General features: G+C 38.5%; 1 protein-coding gene across 6 annotated transcripts in view; it reads left to right on the top strand.

Moving 5' to 3' along the window:
• Positions 1–17,936, top strand: part of Dnajc5b (DnaJ heat shock protein family (Hsp40) member C5 beta) — a 224,018-nt gene that overhangs the window by 176,860 nt on the left and 29,222 nt on the right. For all 6 annotated transcript variants that reach the window (XM_048782999.1, XM_048783003.1, XM_048783002.1 and 3 more), the window contains one exon: positions 6,877–7,004. In XM_048782999.1, the coding sequence (XP_048638956.1) occupies positions 6,886–7,004 (119 nt within the window). In that variant the 5' untranslated portion in view covers positions 6,877–6,885. The remainder of the gene's footprint in view (positions 1–6,876; positions 7,005–17,936) is intronic.

Here is a 17,936-nt window from a genome sequence, read left to right as displayed (position 1 = left end):
ACTCCCTAGTCAAAAGGGAAAATAATTAAAAATTAGAAGTTTTGGAATAGAGAAGGAAGAGTGTGTTATTTTCGTAACAGGAACAAGTTTAGCATAGACTAGAAGGCCTCAGGGCTATGGGCAATGTGGTTTTCATAGTCCTGAGAGTTGTCACAAGGCTCCTTAGAGATGCTTCAGGCAGATTTGACCCAGTGGCCAAGAAATCTTCATCCCTATGTGACTTAAAAATTGTACTCTTAGCAGAAGTTTCAAAATTTTTGTGTAACCCATGCATTCTTAACTATCCTCTTTCTTAACTCTCCTTTGGGAACTCTCTTTGTCTACATGTAAGTTCAGTGGCCCCACTGAGGGAGGAAACTTGCACTGTAGCCCTGAGATCCCATTGGACCTTCATGTGCCCCCATCACCCTAGACACAGCAGCAGGGGGCCCCCTTTGACCTGGAGAGAGAAACAGTGCAAGGCTGCTTTGGTTTAGTGTCATCACCATTCAGCTTTCTTGTGAGGATCAAATGAAATTACTGGCTGTGGGAAATGATGAGTATTGTAAAGCATCTTCAAATATTGAGTATTATTCAGTAGGGCACACTAGCAAGAATTTAGGCTTTAGAATTAGGCAGATCTGAATTCAAGAGTTCCCTGTGTTAATCTGAGCAAATAATTTTTTTCTTCAGTTGGACTCAATTTCCTCAGTTATAAAATAGGAGAGCAATACATAGGGGCAAATCCCTGTTACCTCTTGGGGGCTACCAGGTAGTTTTATTCTAAGAGCCTTCATAGAACTGGGAATGTGGCTCAGTGATAGAATGCTTGCCTGGCATGCATAAGGCCCTGGGTTTGATTCCTAGCACTGAAAAAAAAAAAATCCTGCATAAGGTGGGAGTAATCAACATATCATGAACTTATTGTGATTGAAACAGTAAGACTCATTGGGCCTCAGCTGACTTGAGCAGACCCAGAGAGCAGGCCTTGCTGAAAGCCAGACTCCCTCTAACTCTGTTCCAGGATGATGCATAAAATCTAGGTATTAATTTACCATTCTTATAAGGAAAAGGGCAAGGGCAGACCTCAGGGAAAGGTAAATCATCACTGGAATGGTTAAGACTCAATTGGGACCTGAATCCTTGGGCTTTTCCCCTCAGTTGTGCCTCAATGGCCCAGCCAGCATTTGCCTCTACATTTGCTTTTCTCTTCATGTTCCCATCTAATCACTCTTTTGAATAACAACACAAGAAAAATCTGCTAACTCTACATTTAGGCAGTTATCAGCTTCCAGCCATTGTGCAGGCCTGTGAGACGTTTATCTCTTTAGAATGACTGTAAGATAGCTCTTCCGTGATCCATTATCCACTGACTTCCCTGTTCAACTTTCAGAAAGCAATCTGTTTCTCTGAACTCCTGGGGGGTCCCTTCCTGATGCCCTCAAGTGTTGATATCAGGATTAAGTGATATGACACAGACCTGTGCTCAGTAAGTGCTAGTTCCCTGTTTACCTTCCTTTTCATGTAGTATACTAATGTTAAGACCATCTGCCACTGGGATTATGAAGATCAATACAAAAATAGATTTATAGTCCTTAAGGACCTCAGAGTATGGTCATGAAGAGGGACACGTGACTGGGTAATAACTTTTTGCTGGGCGTGATGACACCACTGTTCCCAAGCCCATGAGCTATGGGGATAAATGAGGCCTCATTGCTTTTCATGCTATTCTGCTGATAAATCTCACCTGTGCAACCACAGCGCTCTACTCCCTGCAAAATTCCCCTGAAGATGTGCCAATGCTAAGGGAGACTTGCAGAGAGGGGCTTGGGTGTCCAGCCTTCACCCCCATCATCTCTATGAGCATCAGTCCCCATTTTTTTTATTTGGATCATTTAAAAAAATCTATTTGTTCCTTTTAGATATAATGACAATAGAGTGTATTTTGACGTACACATATAGATCATTATTTTCTTAATGATTTTCTTAATCTATCCAACTTTAAGCCCCTCACTTCCTCCTACCCTCACCCTTTCTGTCCCTTGTGGGTACTAAGTCTTTCTTATATTGGGATTCTGAAGCTTCCAATGATCCCAGACATTTCTGAGCATCCCCAGGAATGTTGCAAACATTTTCAGAAGTGACTGTGGGCCATCTGAGATTATCCCTTCTTAGCAGGCCTTGGGGAGGAGCAGCAATGTCCCCTGACTGTCACATGCTCTGCCTCTGCTTCCTGGGTAGGAAAATGCCGGCCTGAACCTGCCTGGGTGTCGACTTTCCCCGTGATGAGGGTTCAAAGTTCCAAACCTTTGTTCCCTTTATCCCTTAACATGAAAACATCTCTTTGGTCTTTAGCCTCTCTGGTCTAGACTCCTCTCATCTTCTCTCTCAGCTAGATTCTTCCTCCTCTTTCAGCCTCCAAACCCAGAAGTCCTTCATTGTGGTTTATGCAAATAAATGAACAAAAAAGTCACTGGGTCCAAGTCCATATGGGTCCAAAGTTGTACCTGGATATAAGAACAAAATAGAAAAAGATACACCAAGTTCTACAGAGACGAATCATAGTGTTATTAGAAGTTCAGACTTCACCTTTTCTGTGAAGTTCTCTCTCACTTAAAATCTGCTCTTAGCAATTTTTAAGACTATAATACATGATTATCAACTCTAGTCACCATGTTGTACGATAGATTTCTTAAACTTATCCTTCCGGTCTAACTAAAATTTTATACCCTCTGTCCAACATCTCTCTGATCCCCCACCTCCACTCCAGCATAACTATTATTCTACTCTGCTTCTGAGTATAAACTTTTTTGATCCCACGTGTAAATAAAATCACATGGTGATTGTTATTCTGTGTCTGGTTTATTTCATTTAGCATAATGTCCTCCAAGGCTCATTTACGCTTTTTCAAATGACAAGGTTATTTGTAAAACTGAATGGAGCCTGGTGTGATGCGCATGCTGTAATCTCAGCAGCTCAGGAGGCTGGAGCAGGAGGATCACAAGTTCAAAGCCAACCTCAGCAACTTAGCAGGACTCTAAGCAACTTGGCAAGATCCTGTCTCTACAGGATCTTTAAAATATCTTTAAAATATTAAAAGGGTTGAGGATGTGGCTCAGTGGTTAAGCACCCCGGAGTTCAATCTCCAGTACAAACAAACAAACAAAAAAAACCTGAATAAACCCATTGTGTATTTATATAGCACACCTTCTTATTCCAATCATCTATTGATAGACACTGAGGTTGATTCTATACCATTGTGTTGTGGATAGTGCTGTAATGAACATGAGAGTGCAGATATTTCTTTGACACACTGATTTCATTTCCTTTGTGCTTAAGCCCAGAAGTGGGGTTTGTTAGTATGCTCTTAGTATGGCCATCCAGTGACTTTGGGGATCGTGCTATCCAGCAAAGGAGCTAGTAGGCTGACTGTGGTCCTGTGCTTGTCCACCACAATATAAGGGCCACACAGAATCCTATTAATTCATGACATGTGGTATGACTTGTAGAGAAACCTGTTGGCTACCTGCTTACTGGGAAACATTAGGTGGATATGTGGGGCAGAAAATTATTAGTATCTTGAGTGTGTGTGTGGGGGGGGTGGTGATGGTGAGGGCAGAGGAGAGGTGACTGGGAAGGAAGTAGGAAGGTATCAGTTACTCAGGCAATTTTTCCTTCAGTTGCAAATAGTGAGTGAACAAGGCTATATATTTCCAAGATAGGGCTGAGCTATGGGGTTAGGATGACATAGACCCATTTTGAATTGCATACTCCCCAGGAAAATTCAGATGAGAATGGGTGAGAAAAGTCAGGCAGAGCAGAGGTGAAATAAATGTAGCCATTTACCGAGTGGCTGCCAGTCAGTGTGTGTGTCTGTTTGGTTTTATAGTGTGGTGGGTAGAATCAGGGTTCCTTCTCCTCTGCCCTTATGTGAACCAAGGTTTCCTGGCTTTTATGGGAGTGGACAATGTGCCATGTCACATGGCAAGCCCTTGACCTTGCCCAGTTGCAGCCATGGCTGGCTAGTTCTGTCCTCAGAGCCTTCAAGGCTGCAGAGGTTTTGCCTGGTGCCTGACTCCCTTCACAAGTGCCTTCCTTTTCTTAAACTTGAAGGAAGCTGAAGGCTCACAAACACATTCTGAAGTTCTGGATATTGTTCTCTTTAATTGAATTCCTTAGGGCCACCAGCCCTTGTTATACCATTTGCGGATTTCTGAGGACTTTAAGACCACCTGACCCACCAGGTGACATCCTGTGGCCTCTACCCTTGCCCATGTTGATGTTCATAACCTAGTGGGAGCAGGGATGGGAGATTTGCTCTAACCGTGCTTATCCACCATTGGGATGTGCATGCCCAGCTCTTCTGATGCACCATTGTCAATCAGGGATTCCTTGTGCTGCCCATGAGCATCTCCAAAGCCTTGACACCACCTCCTTAGCCCTGGTATATTGATTCATTCATATTCATTCTCTCTTATAGCAGTTGCTGCACAAGGCCCAAAGCCAAGAGATGGACAATGATTTTCAAAGAACTTGGGTCAGATGAGCTTGCAGTCTTCAGTAGTTTTTGTTTGTAGTTGTTTCAATTTTGCTCTTATGATAAAATATTACTTTTAGTCAGATTTTTTTCCTGCTGTGACTAAGAGATTTGAACAGAACAATTGTGGAGGAGGAAAAGTTTATTTATTTATTTATTTATTTATTTATTTATTTATTTTTGTTTAGCAGGAAACAGTTTTATTTGGTTGCAGCCAGGTTCAGAGGGCACAGCTTTTGCTGTAATTAATTAATCCCCTGAACCCCGAGTTGAGGGAGTTTCAGAGTTTTATACCCAGCATGTAAAGGCAGTGGGGAAAAGTTTATTTAGAGGCTCAGAGTTTCAGAGGTCTGAATCCATAGACAGCAGACTCCATTCCTTGGGGCTCAAGGTGAAGTCAAGCATCATGGCAGAAGAGTGTGGCAGAGGGAAGCAGCTCACTTGTGATCAGAAAGCAGAAAGAGTTAGATCTCCACTTGCCAAATATGAATATATACCCCAAAGCCATGACCCCAATGCCCTACCTCCTCTAGCCACACCCCACCTGACTTCAATCACCACTCAATTAATCCCATCAGTTAATTATTACTTTGCTGATTGGCTTATGGCTCTCATACCCAATCATTTCTCCTCTAAACCTTCTTGCATTGTCTCACACATTAGTTTTTGGGGACACCTCACATCCAAATCATAACAAATATACATAACAAAATTTACCCTGATAACCATTTTAAGTGTGTAATTCAGTGACATTGAGTACATTCCCCTTATTATATAACCATCACCACCAATTATTTCCAGAAATTTTCATCATTCCAAACAGAAGCCCTGCACTTAGTAAGCAACAACTTCCCATTTCCCACTCTTCCCAGCCCCTAGCATCTTCTATTCTACTGTTTGTCTCTATGAATTTGCCTGTTCTGGGTACCTCAGATGAATGGAATGAAACAATATTTATCATTTTGTGACTGACTTCCTTCATTTAGAATAATATTTTCAAGGTTTGTTTATGTTGTAGTATGTGTTAGAGTTCCACTTTATTTTCACGTCTCAATAATTATTTCATTCTATGAATACATGACATTTTGTTCATCTGTTCACTTGTGGGGATGAACACTGAGTTGTACCCTTTAACTTTTATGCTTACTGCTGATACATACACTGTTGTGTACACATATATATTAACTCATTTAATTGTTGCAACACTCCATGAGTTTACGGTACATTTTCATCTCCAATTTACAAATGAGGAAGCACATAGAGCAAAAAATGGCAAGGCCAATCTTCTACCCTAGAGGGTTGACTACAGTGCACTATGTGTTGCCTTTAATGAAAGTAAATTTCCATGAGATTGCTATGTCCTGGATACATTACATGCATTATTTATATACACTTAAGATATTGTTATGTGGGGAACTTTAACATCTTTACATTATTACAGGTGAAGATATTAATGCTTAGAGAATTTAACTTGTGAATACATTCTGTATTTTTGTTTTTGGTGATGGGAGTTGAAGCCAGGGCCTTGCACATGCTAGGTAAGCAGTCTACCACTGAGCCATACCCCAAGCCCCATGTAGAGAATACAGAAATGCCAAATCCCCCCTGACCAGATCTGCTTGCTTCCTGAGTCCCCCAGAGTCATGATGCACAGGCAAATGGCTCCTTGGGAATTGATAGCCCAACCATTTCTGGATAGACCAAAGGAAAAGGAGTGAGCTCAGGTACAGAACCAAGGAGTGTTGTAGGGTAGGGGTATAGACCTCTGGGATTCCACAGCTCCAGCTGCAGAGAATTTTTAACATAGGTCCTAGAGGAGGCCAGGAATTTCTTCCTGGTATTTAAAAAGTTTTGTTTTTGTTTTTCAAACTCTTGATCAATGGCTAGACCAATCAAGTTGGAATAAAAAGAAAGATTCTTTCCATTCCTCACTAAGTTTGGAAAATATAGCAAAAAAAAAAAGAGAGAGAGAGAGAGAGAGAGAAGAAAAAGAAGTTATGAAAATTCTACCCAAACGAAGCAAAACAAAATTCCTACATCTGCAAAATCTGTGAAGACTGATTCTCAACACTTCTAAATTAGCTAGATGTTTAGGTAACATAACATTTTGCTTATATATAACCACGTAGATAAAGCTGTATGTTATTTGTGTGGCTGTCTGTATCCTTTGACACCTGACTTTTTTTTTTCTTTTTTTTTTTGCTCTCTTAACACTTTTCTCCCCTCCTTTTGCAGGTAGCACACAAACATACTTCAGATTGTCATTTCACAAAAGGTTAAGAATGAACTGTCTTCCCTTTCAGAGAGAGAAATCCAGTGTGCATGACCTTCATGACTATTTTTTCCCTCTGGTTTTGCAGCTTGAGAATATGGCATGTAACATACCTAACCAAAGACAGCGGACTTTGTCGACAACTGGAGAAGCTCTATATGAAATTCTTGGTTTGCCTAAGGGAGCATCAAATGAAGAAATTAAGAAAACCTACAGGTACAGAGGAAGTTCAATGGTGACATTTCCTGTGCCACTACTGATAGCAATTTTGTGACTAGCAAGTGGCTCCAATTAAGACATAAGCTTCTTGCCAAGACCAGGTAATCTGAATTTTGGACCCCATGATGCCTGCTCTGCAACATAGACAGGAATAGACAGGCATGACAATGATTTCAAGGAAGAATTGAATTATCTGGTATGATACCAGGCCTTAGGAAAGGGCAGCCAGAATTCTCATCCTACATCTGAGAGAAAGAGAGAGAAAGAGGAGGACCAACTACAACCAATAGCTGCAATTAACCCATGTGATATAGCATTGCTGAATCTGGTGGAGGGCTTTCTTTCTTTTTTAATAAAAGGGAGTTTGTTAAAATTGCTATATTATAAGCTATACTATTCAAGACCTCAGTTTTGATTTTTCATATCTAATCTAATTCTGTGTTAGCTACTTTTAGGAAAATAGAAATATCCTTTCATTTAAAGCTCCAAGGAATAAAAAAAATGAGTACAAAATCAATTTGCTTATTGTAAAAAATTTGCAAATTACCAAAAATGAAAACAGTGACATTTATTCATAATTCTATCATAGAAATAATAATTATTAATATTTTTTGTCTTTTTTTCTGTCGAGACAAGATGCTTAAAAATTAAATTGAATTCATCTATATTTTCCAACTATCTTTTTATAGGTCCTTCATTGAAAATATCATGAAGTCATTACATATTATGATTGTTAAAGTTGTATTAGTGCAGTACGGTTATACATAATAATGGGGTTCATTTTGACATGATCATACATGCACGGAATATAATTTGCCCTATTTCAGCCCCACAGTTTCTCTTTCTTTCCTTCACCCTTTTCTCCTGCAGCCTATAGTTATTCTCCAGTTCATATAATCATTTTATGAGCTATTATTGAAGCTGTAAGTTATTTTAATTTATTTTATATCCTTTTGCACCAATCATAATGCATGTTTCCAATTATTTCTTTATTTGGAAATAAAGTAGACCTTTATAGGAAGTTACTTTTTGATTTGGTCTTAAATTGGATTTTTAATTTTAAAATTTTAATTTTAATTTTTTTAAATTTTAAAATTAGATTTTTTAATGTTATGGAATTTTAAATATTTTTGAATAGTCAAATTTGTTAGTCATTTCCTTTATGGTTTTTGTTTTCCCTGTCACGGTTAAAAAAGCCTCTCTCAATTACAATATTTATTCCTATTTTATTCTAGTACATTTATGATTTTGCTATTTTACTACAGTTTTGATCCATCTGGAGTTTATTTTGGCATAAAGGAATAAGGTAGGAGTCCTTATTAAATAAGTTTTTTTTTTTTTCCAAATCACCAGCCCACTAATATTTATTAAATTTTCCTTTGTTATCTACTAATGGAAAATTCTTTGGCCTTGTATTGTGCTTCACCACATGGTAAACTATGCAATCTGAAATGCCTTCAAGAAGCTTGTATTATAGAATAAATGATAGCAGTGAAAACTATTATTTGTACCTAAATAGTTTTGTGAAAGTGGTAAAGTCTGTAAATATCAGTCTTCTGATTCAGAGAAAAGTCTTTGCTGTTTCATTTTTCCCTAGAACTATCTAGAAGGAGCGTTCTGGGAATGCTCAGCCCCTATTGGGGCACATTCTTGTCTGAAGGTCACTAAATTTGACTCTTAAGGATTCAGGCTGTGCTATTGTGCTAGGGCTTATGGATGGGTATCAGAGCAATTGCATTGTAGGTTCAATATCTACAAAAATGTCCCCCAAATGAGGATAAAAAAGTTTTGTCCAACTACCTTGTAATTCTTAAAACTCATTTTAATTTACAAATGTGCCTTTTAATTGCCTTTATTAATTTTGGAAGCTAAAATTTCAGGTCATATCCTAATTAAGGCATTAATTATGCTGACTTGTTTACAAGTTTAATAATTACAACACAAAGAAGTATTTTCATGTAACCAGTGTCTTCCTATTAATTTTGTTTTAATGTCATACAAATATTATTTTTTCAGCTGATTAGGGTACTAGTATGCTGCTGAAAGCATCTACTTCTATCTAAATTACACATTTGTATTCTGCAAGTTATTCAAAATGTATGAGCAAGCAGCAAATCCACTGAGAATATTATTCTTATATTCAGAGATCTGGATCAAAGTAGTGACAGCATAGTGAAATTAAAAGTCAATGAAATTTAATACAGTTACCAACTGTTGAATCCATGTGCTGCATGCCCTCTGATATAATTTTTAGTTGTCCTCTTGAAAACAATGTTGAGTTAGGAGGCTGTTTCTTTTACATTTTATTTTTATTTTTGAATAGGTAATATATTCACTTGATTAAAATGAGAACGTACATATAGGTACACACAAAAAAGGTCTCCCATTTACCTCTTATCCCCTAGGTCACTTCCTGGGGGTGGTGGGGGGGAGAGTATTATCACTTCCTTGTGGACCCTTAGAGATCTTATGCTCATAGGAGCATAAATGGAGAATTTCCAGTCTAGGCAAGACTGCATAGACTTGTCCTTCCCTGCTAAGCATAACTAAAGTCCTTGAAAATAACACAATAAACAATCAAAAGGGATGTCTGAAAGGCAGAAAGAGGGAGGCAGATTGGTTAGGGACCTCAGGAGCAAAGGGAGACAACAGCAGCAAAGCATCTTATGATTCCTCTATCCTCACCCATCAGGAGGTAACCCAGGTCCACTTTTTCCCAACATCCAATCTAGAAACAGAAGGGATTCAGTCCTGCCCAAACCACCAGACAATCCTTGCAGATACAGCAAGAAATGCCACCTGAAGGTCCCCCTAACAATAATGGGCCAGGGAGAGTACTTTTCTTTCTCACCAGCCTGAGAGTCCCACATAGAGACCCCACTTGACAGAGAACATTAGAAAGGGGGAACCCATTGCAACAGGAATCCAGCCCAGGAAGTGCTTTTTGTCCCTGCAGGCTCGGTCTCCCTTCACCTTAAAGTACCCAACTAGGTGAAATTCCTTTCCGCTCCTCAACTACTATCAACAAGGGCTGTGGCAGCCTCAGAGGCAGGAGACAGACAATAGAGACCACAGTGGGACCTAAAGGCTCTGAAAATTAGGTTGTCCTTGGAACCACCCACAAAAGTGGGCTAGGTCCTATATACTCAACTCAACCAGGGTGACTACCTGTTAAAATAAACAAATTAAATAGAACCCAGAGTCTCCTAAATAATATAAAATATCCAGATGCAATCAAAATTATCCATATTCTAAAGAACCAAGAAAATCACAACTCAAATGAGAAAAACAATCATCTGACTGCCATGCTGACCTGAGTCAGATAATGGAATTGTCTAATAAGTATTTCAAGTCAATCATCATAAAAAAGATTCAATAAACAATTGAAAATTATCTTAAAATAAGTAAAAATATAGGAAATTTTGCTAAACAAATAGAAGTTATTTTTTAAAAGATCCAACTGGATTTATAGATATAAGAAATAGCAGAAATAATAACTCTAACTGGGTGAGCTCAATGGTAGAACAGAGATGACAGAGGACAGAATCAGTGAGGTTGAGGAAAGACCAATAAAATTTACCCAGTTGGAAAACAGAGAGAAAATAAATGGGAGATAGTCTCAGGAACTGGCAGGACAATAACAAAGATTCAACATTTATAAAATTGACTTCCTCAATGGAGAGGAGAAACAGAATGGAACTGAAAGAATACTCAAAGAATTGGTGGCTGACAATTTCCACAATTTGACAAATGATATAAACTTGCAGATTCAAGAAGTTGAGTGAATTCTAATAGGATAAACCCAAAGAAATCCATTTCAAATCCAATATAATTTAAGCTTCTGAAAACTAAAAACAAAGAAAAAAAATCTGAGAAGCATCCAGAGAGAAACAACACGTTACCTATTGGGTAACACCAACTTGAATCACAGCATATTTTTTATCTGAAGCAACAGAGGACACTGGTGATTTTTTTTTTTCTAAAAGAAAAGAACTGTCAAGTACAACTTCAGTGTCTGGGGAAACTATATTGTGGGAATCAAGGATAAATAAATTCTCAGGTAAAGGAAATCTGAATTTGTCACAAGCAGATCTATTCTTACAGAATGGCTTACTAAAATTCTTCGAAAGAAAGGAAATGATAAGCTTACATTATATTAGGAAGAAAGAACAATGCAGAAATATGGGTAAATACAAAAGACTATCCTTTTCATGAGTTTTCTTAAGTATACATGATGATTGGTGCAAAAATTATAATACCACCTGATATACTCAAGAGAATAATATTTAGAAGTAGAAAGATAAAGGGACCTAAATGGAAGTACAAATGTGAAAAACATTGATCCAATAGACTATGATAAGCTTCTCTCTCTCTCTCTCTCTCTCTCTCTCTCTCTCTCTCTCTCTTTCTCTTTCTCACACACACACACAAATACTCAATTCACAGAGCTATACAAACTAATACTTCAAAATAGTACAAATAAGTCAAAATTAAATCCTAAACAACCCACAGGAAGACAAGGAAGGGAAAACAGAGAAATGAGAAACAGAAAATAAAAATAATGGCAGCCTTAAGACATCATATAAGTATATTCAATGTAAGTGGTCTAAACATATATTTCTTTTCTTATACAAATGGTGGTGTATTATGCCTCCTATCTTATATATTATGCAACGCATTTTAGAATGATCAATATGTGGAAAGTTTCCTTAGTCTTTCATACTGCCATGTAATAATCCATGACATGGCATGGATTTAATGAGTTTCCTGTTGATAGATAATTTAGTCTGTTTCCCTTCAAGGCTGTCTTTTTAAACCAGTTTTGAGCTTCTTAGAGAGGGAAATCCCTTTGCCCCAGAAAGGTAAGTAGAGGAAGAGTGAGGGAAAAATTTCAACTCCTGTTCACTTTCTACTTTCTAGGTTTTGTATGTCCCAATCCCAATCCTGGCACAGGATCCCAAGACTCATCTGGGTCCTATACTCACCCATGTCTGACTAGCTCTATTTCTAATCAGAAGTCTGGAATCACAACCCTTTTCCCCTGCCACTGAGCAAGGGTGTGGGGTCTAAATCTGAAAAGGAAAAGGGTCAGTGTTCTCTAAGAGTATAAAGTTTGTGAAAGAGATTGTTGGCATCTCTAGTTCTTTATTTCTTAAGATAATAACCATAAATAGCAGCTTCAAAGACCTGTCTCAGTCTCTTCTGTGTCTATTTATGAATCTTTATCATGGCGTCTATAAAGCATCTTTTTCCTACATTTTCTGAAACCATGCTTTGACCATGCTTCTTCATAAAGCAGCTGATATATTAGAGTTCCCTGCTACCTCAAAGAACAGCAGGGAAAGGTGACAGGAGGAAGGCTTTTGCTATGTCAATCTATCAGGTACTAAAGTTCTTATCTCATTGAGATTCTGTAAAAAGAAATGAGATCACTTTTTTTTTTCAAGATATGTAGAACCCCTGTGGAACAACACAATGAAAATACCACTCACTATTGCAATTGAACAAATATCCCCTCATCCTCAGAGTCTAAAATTATCCTGCCATTTGATACTACTGTTAAAAAAAAAAAACATTTATCTAGCATAAGGTAAATTTGCAGTCCACATTGAAAGTGATATATCACAGAGTGAAACTCTTGGTAGGAGTCTCATCTGGGATCTTCACAAATGAATAAACCTGCCTGTAGCATTGTAGAGCATAATCATCCTAAAGAGCTTAAACTCTAAGTCAGGCTCATTTAAATTCAAATTTGGCCAGACCAACTCAATTCCTACCACAGCTTGTACAAGATGAGCAAATATTTTCCTCAATCTTCCAGAGCTAAAGTCTTTATGTCCCCCTACCATGCTATCTGGAGACCCATTTGAGTGAATCTTTTGAAATTATGACACACCTAGAATGGTTAAGATTATCTTTCACTCATTTGCCTTAAACACTGGCATGCATTGTCTTCCCACCTAGTTTAAACGGTCTCTCTGAGTCAACAAAAATTTTAAGTTAGGAATCTGGTGGGGAAGTTGATGGAGGAGGGAGAGAAATAATATTGAATAGTGACATAGTTAGACAGCTGGGAGATAGTAACCTGTTGAAATGAGAGAGGCCAAGATTGCTCTATAAATAAACCCAATATTCAGGCTTTGCCCCCTTTCAAGTGACTCAAGAACTTGGGTTACCTGAAAAGTTTCCAGTACCCAAGTCCTTCTAGGGGTCTGCTCTGAAAAATTCTTCTGGGGTCTAGGAACTTGTTCATTTTCACATAGCAGCAGTTTGCCAAGCTAAGTTTCCACTCTGTCAATGATACTTATTTGCCATGTGTTCAGTGGGTATGTCCATGGTCACCAATACATCCAACCTTGGGCTCTAGACTGCTGCCATTCGACTGGGCACAGTTACTTGCTGCTCTTCCCCATCTACCCCCTGAGGTAGGCATAGCACAAGCCTCATCTGCTGTTTTTATTTTTATTCTCGAGGGAGTCATCAAGGCTTTCTGGGCTGTACCCCATGGGAGGTGCAGGGCCAGGCTTAGGCAATGACCTTTGTGATACCCTCTATTAGACCCCCCCCCCCAATAAGGGTTAGACATTAGTAGAAAAGCTCCTTCCATTTTTTTCTTTTGGCTTTCTTTTTCACTAAAACCAGCGCATGCTTAGGGGTGAGTCGGAGACTAGTGGTAATGATGTTGTACTCAGAATTTCAATTCTCTCTGACAGGTAAAGATAGGTAGAGCTCATCACATATGGTTCCTTCTTTCATACGATGCATTCTTTCCTAGAGCATGCTATAGTTCCCACTCCATGCTCAGATAGGCTCAGGCTATTCCACTGGCTTTAGACTTAGCTATCTGTGGCCACCCTAGCAATAGATTGGACTCCTTTCTAGAAGGCTGCTGTTAGCACATGCCCTAACTTTGCCCTAACTCTAACAGTGAATGATATGATAGGTTATGATGACTCAAGAATGTAGTCCTTCTGTAGTCCTCCAATAAGACTATACCAATCCATGTTTTATCCTCAGTAATTGGAATGAGATAAACAGAATTTGTCTTTTTATAGCTGCTCGGCAAGCACTTTGAGTGTGTGATTACAATACTTTTTTTTTTTTAAGATACTGGCTGGCATACAAACATCCTTTAATCCAAAGTCAGTAGATTACTGATCACACCTCATACTGCTATTGATTGTAGTGGAATCCAGGAAGGTTAGTTGAAACACATAGCAATCCCTAGTATGCCTAATCTCTGACAATATCAATAGCTTTATACACAGTAAGTTTTGTTCATAATCCAACTAACATTTATTGAGCATCAGCAATATGTTGAGCACTGTTCTAGGTACTGAGAAAATAGCAGTGAAAAAAAATAGACTGACTTCCTAAAATATAGGTCTATGTTCTGGGTCAAGAGAAGGGGAATGTTTAATAATAGATAAGCAAAGCAGAGTAGGAGGGTAGAAAGTGCTGGAAGATTCATATTCTTTTTAAGGTGTGCTGCATAGACTTTAACACTAACTTTTTTAACCGCAGTATATTCTAAGTATTAATTAGCAGTTAAAAGTACAGAGTATGCTAGCATGGTGGCACATGCCTGTAATTCCAGCAACTCTGGAGGCTGAGGCAGGAGAATCACAAGTTTGAGGCCAGCCTGGGCAACTTAGCAAGGCCCTAAGCAACTTAGTGAGACCCTGTCTCAAAATATAAAAGGGGCTGGGGATGTGGCTCAGTGGTTAATTCCCCCTGGTTTCAATCCCTGGTACCAAACAAAAAAGTGCAGAGTACAAAGTCAGAAAGACCTGGTGTCAAACCCCAGCTCATGGCCTCATTTTCTTCATAAGTAAAAATTTAGAGAACATCCAGACCTGCCTTTTGGACCTGCATGGGAGCTCAGGCCCAAGGTAGGCCCTGTTCCATCCAGCCACTGGCAGAGACCCACCAGAGCTCAGGCCTGGCCCAGACCTGCCCCGCTGACCTGTGTAGGAGCCAGGGCCCAGGGTAAGCTTGGGTCCACCCCACCACCCACCACCACTAACACCTGTGAGCTCAGGTCTAACCCACTTCCATCTTGAGACACTGCAACTATCCCTATGGCCTCCCCCATGCAGTAACCTGTACTTGGGACAACAGACAGGGCCTAGAAGCAGCTGCATCTTGGAGCAGGCATGCCCAAGCCAGTGTAAGGCCCACCCTTTCAGCCCCATCTCTGAAAGACGTTGCATCCATCTTGAGACACCTGCACTGCTATCTCTAATTACCTCCTGCTATTGCTGCCACCTCCTACAGTTGCAGTAGCATCCATCTTGGGACACCAGCACAGTCTGGAAGCCTAACACCAAAGTGAGGTACATATAATCTGCACAGATACTGCAGGATTATAGGGTAGAAACTGTAATACCTCAGATCAACACTGCAAGAAAGGAAATCACATAGACAACATGAAAAAACAAGGGAGGAAAGTGCCCCAAACAAACAGGATACTATAATAACAGAACCCATGGACAGCACAGTTGATGAAATGTCAGAGAAGGAGTTCAGAACATCCATAACTAAAATTATCTGTGAATTAAAGAGTGACCTAAATGAGCAAATAGAGGCATAAATTGGTTACTCCAACAAAGAGATAAGAGAGCAAATACAGGCAACCATGATGACACCAATAAACAGATAAGGGAGCACATACAGGCATCCATTGATCACACCAACAAAGATAAGGGAGCAAATACAGGTAGCAAAAGATTACTTCAAGAAGGAGATAGAGATTTTGAAAACAAAACAAAACAAAACAAAACAGAAATACTTGAAATGAAGGAAATAAAAAACCAAATAAAAAAATCAATAGAAAGCATCACTATATCACTTGAAAGACACAATGTCAGATAATGAAGACAAAGTATATAATCTGGAAAATAAAGTTGACCACATAATGAAGATGGTATAAGGAACCATAAGCAGAACATCAAAGAATTATGGGATAGCATCAAAAGACCAAATCTATGAGTTATTTGGATAGAGGAAGCACAGAATTTCAAACCAAAGGAATGCACAATCTCTTCGATAATATCAGTAAATTTCCCCAAAATGAAGAATGAATTGGAAAATCAAATACAAGAGGCTTACAGGACACAAAATGTACAAAATTACAACAGATCTACACCAAGGCACATTATAATGAAAGTGCCTAGCATACAGAATAAGGATAGAATCTTAAAGGCCGCAAGAGAGAGGAATCAGATCACATATAGGGGGAGACCAATTTGTGTATCAGCAGATTTTTCAACCCAGACCCTCAAAGCCAGGAGATCGTGGAACAATACATACCAAGTTCTGAAAGAAAATGGATGACAACCAAGAATCTTATATCCAGCAAAATTAAGCTTTAGATTAGATGATGAAATAAAAACCTTCCATGATAAACAAAAGTTAAAAGAATTTACAACTAGAAAGCCTGCACTACAGAGCATCCTCTGCAAAATATTCCATGAAGAGGAATTGAAAAACAACAATGAAAATCAGCAAAGGGAAGTATTACCCTAAAGAAAAAAGTAATCAAAGGAGAAACCAAGTCAAGTTAAATACCAAAAATAAACAAAAATGGCTGGGAATACAAATCAAGTCTCAATAATAACCCTAAATGTGAATGGCCTAAACTCATCAACCAAAAGACATAGACTAGCAGATTGGATTTTTAAAAAGACCCAACAATATGCTGCCTCCAAGAGACTATCTCATAGGAAAAGACATTCCAGACTGAAGGTGAAAGGTTGGGAAAAATCATACCAGTCCCATGGACCATGAAAGCAAGCAGAGGTTTCTATCCTTATATCAAATAAAGTAGACTTCAAACCAAAGTTAATCAAAAGGGATAAGGAAGGATATTTCATACTGCTTAAAGGAACCATTCATCAGCAAGACATAACCATTATAAATATATATGCCTCAAACAATGAAGCATCTATGTTCATCAAACAAACTCTTCTCAAATTCAAGAGTCAAATAGACCACAACGCAATAATTCTGGGTGACTTTAACACACCTCTTTCATCACTGGATAGATCTTCCAAACAAAAGCTAAACAAAGAAACTATAGAATTCAATAATACAATCAATAACTTAGACTTAACTGACATATATAGAATATTTCATCCTTCAACAAGCGAATATACTTTCTTCTCAGCAGCAAATAGATCCTTCTCTAAAATAGACCATATATTATGCCACAAATCATCTCTTAGCAAATATAAAAAAGTAGAGCTACTACCCTGCATTCTATCAGATCATAATGGAATGAAATTAGAAATCAATGATAAAATAAAAAATAAAAGCTCTTCCAACACCTGGAGACTAAATAATATGCTACTGAATGTAGATAACAATACTGACCTAAGATGGCTCCTGAGGATTAAATGAGATGATACATGTCAAGTGCGTAGCTAAGCTCTGACACCTTGGTGCTAAGGAAAGAGCCCTAGTAGGAAAAAAAGAAAAAAGAAAAAGCTAGATAAATAGCTCTATACAACAATGCTCTTCAAACTCAGCTAGGGCATAAGTACAGGGTGACTCTCCAAGGAATGTGTGTGGGGGCGGGTAGATAATTAGATTCTGTGATGATTAAATTCCACTGAATACATTTAAAAGAGTGTTACATGGACTGGGGATGTAGCTCCAAAGTACAGTGCTTGCTAGGCATTGGGGCAAGGCCCTACATTTGAGCCCCAGAACTGCAATAAGTAAATAAAAGCATTATAGTTTTTTAATCATAACATGCCAAAATTTTTAGTATGGTGAATATCACATCCTTTGCATTTGTTTAATCTTTTAAAAATTTGTAGATACTAAATTAAAATGTTAAAGGGTATGGTTCCTCAAAATTATTATAAGGGGCACTTAAGCAAAAAGTTAGAACCAGAGATGGGAGGGAGGGAGAGAGAGAGAGAG

The sequence above is a fragment of the Marmota marmota genome, unplaced genomic scaffold (assembly GCF_001458135.2).
Source record: "Marmota marmota marmota unplaced genomic scaffold, marMar, whole genome shotgun sequence".
Taxonomy (NCBI): Eukaryota; Metazoa; Chordata; class Mammalia; order Rodentia; family Sciuridae; genus Marmota; species Marmota marmota.
The sequence above is the reverse complement of the archived record's forward strand: the minus strand, read 5'-3'. Positions and strand labels throughout refer to the sequence as shown.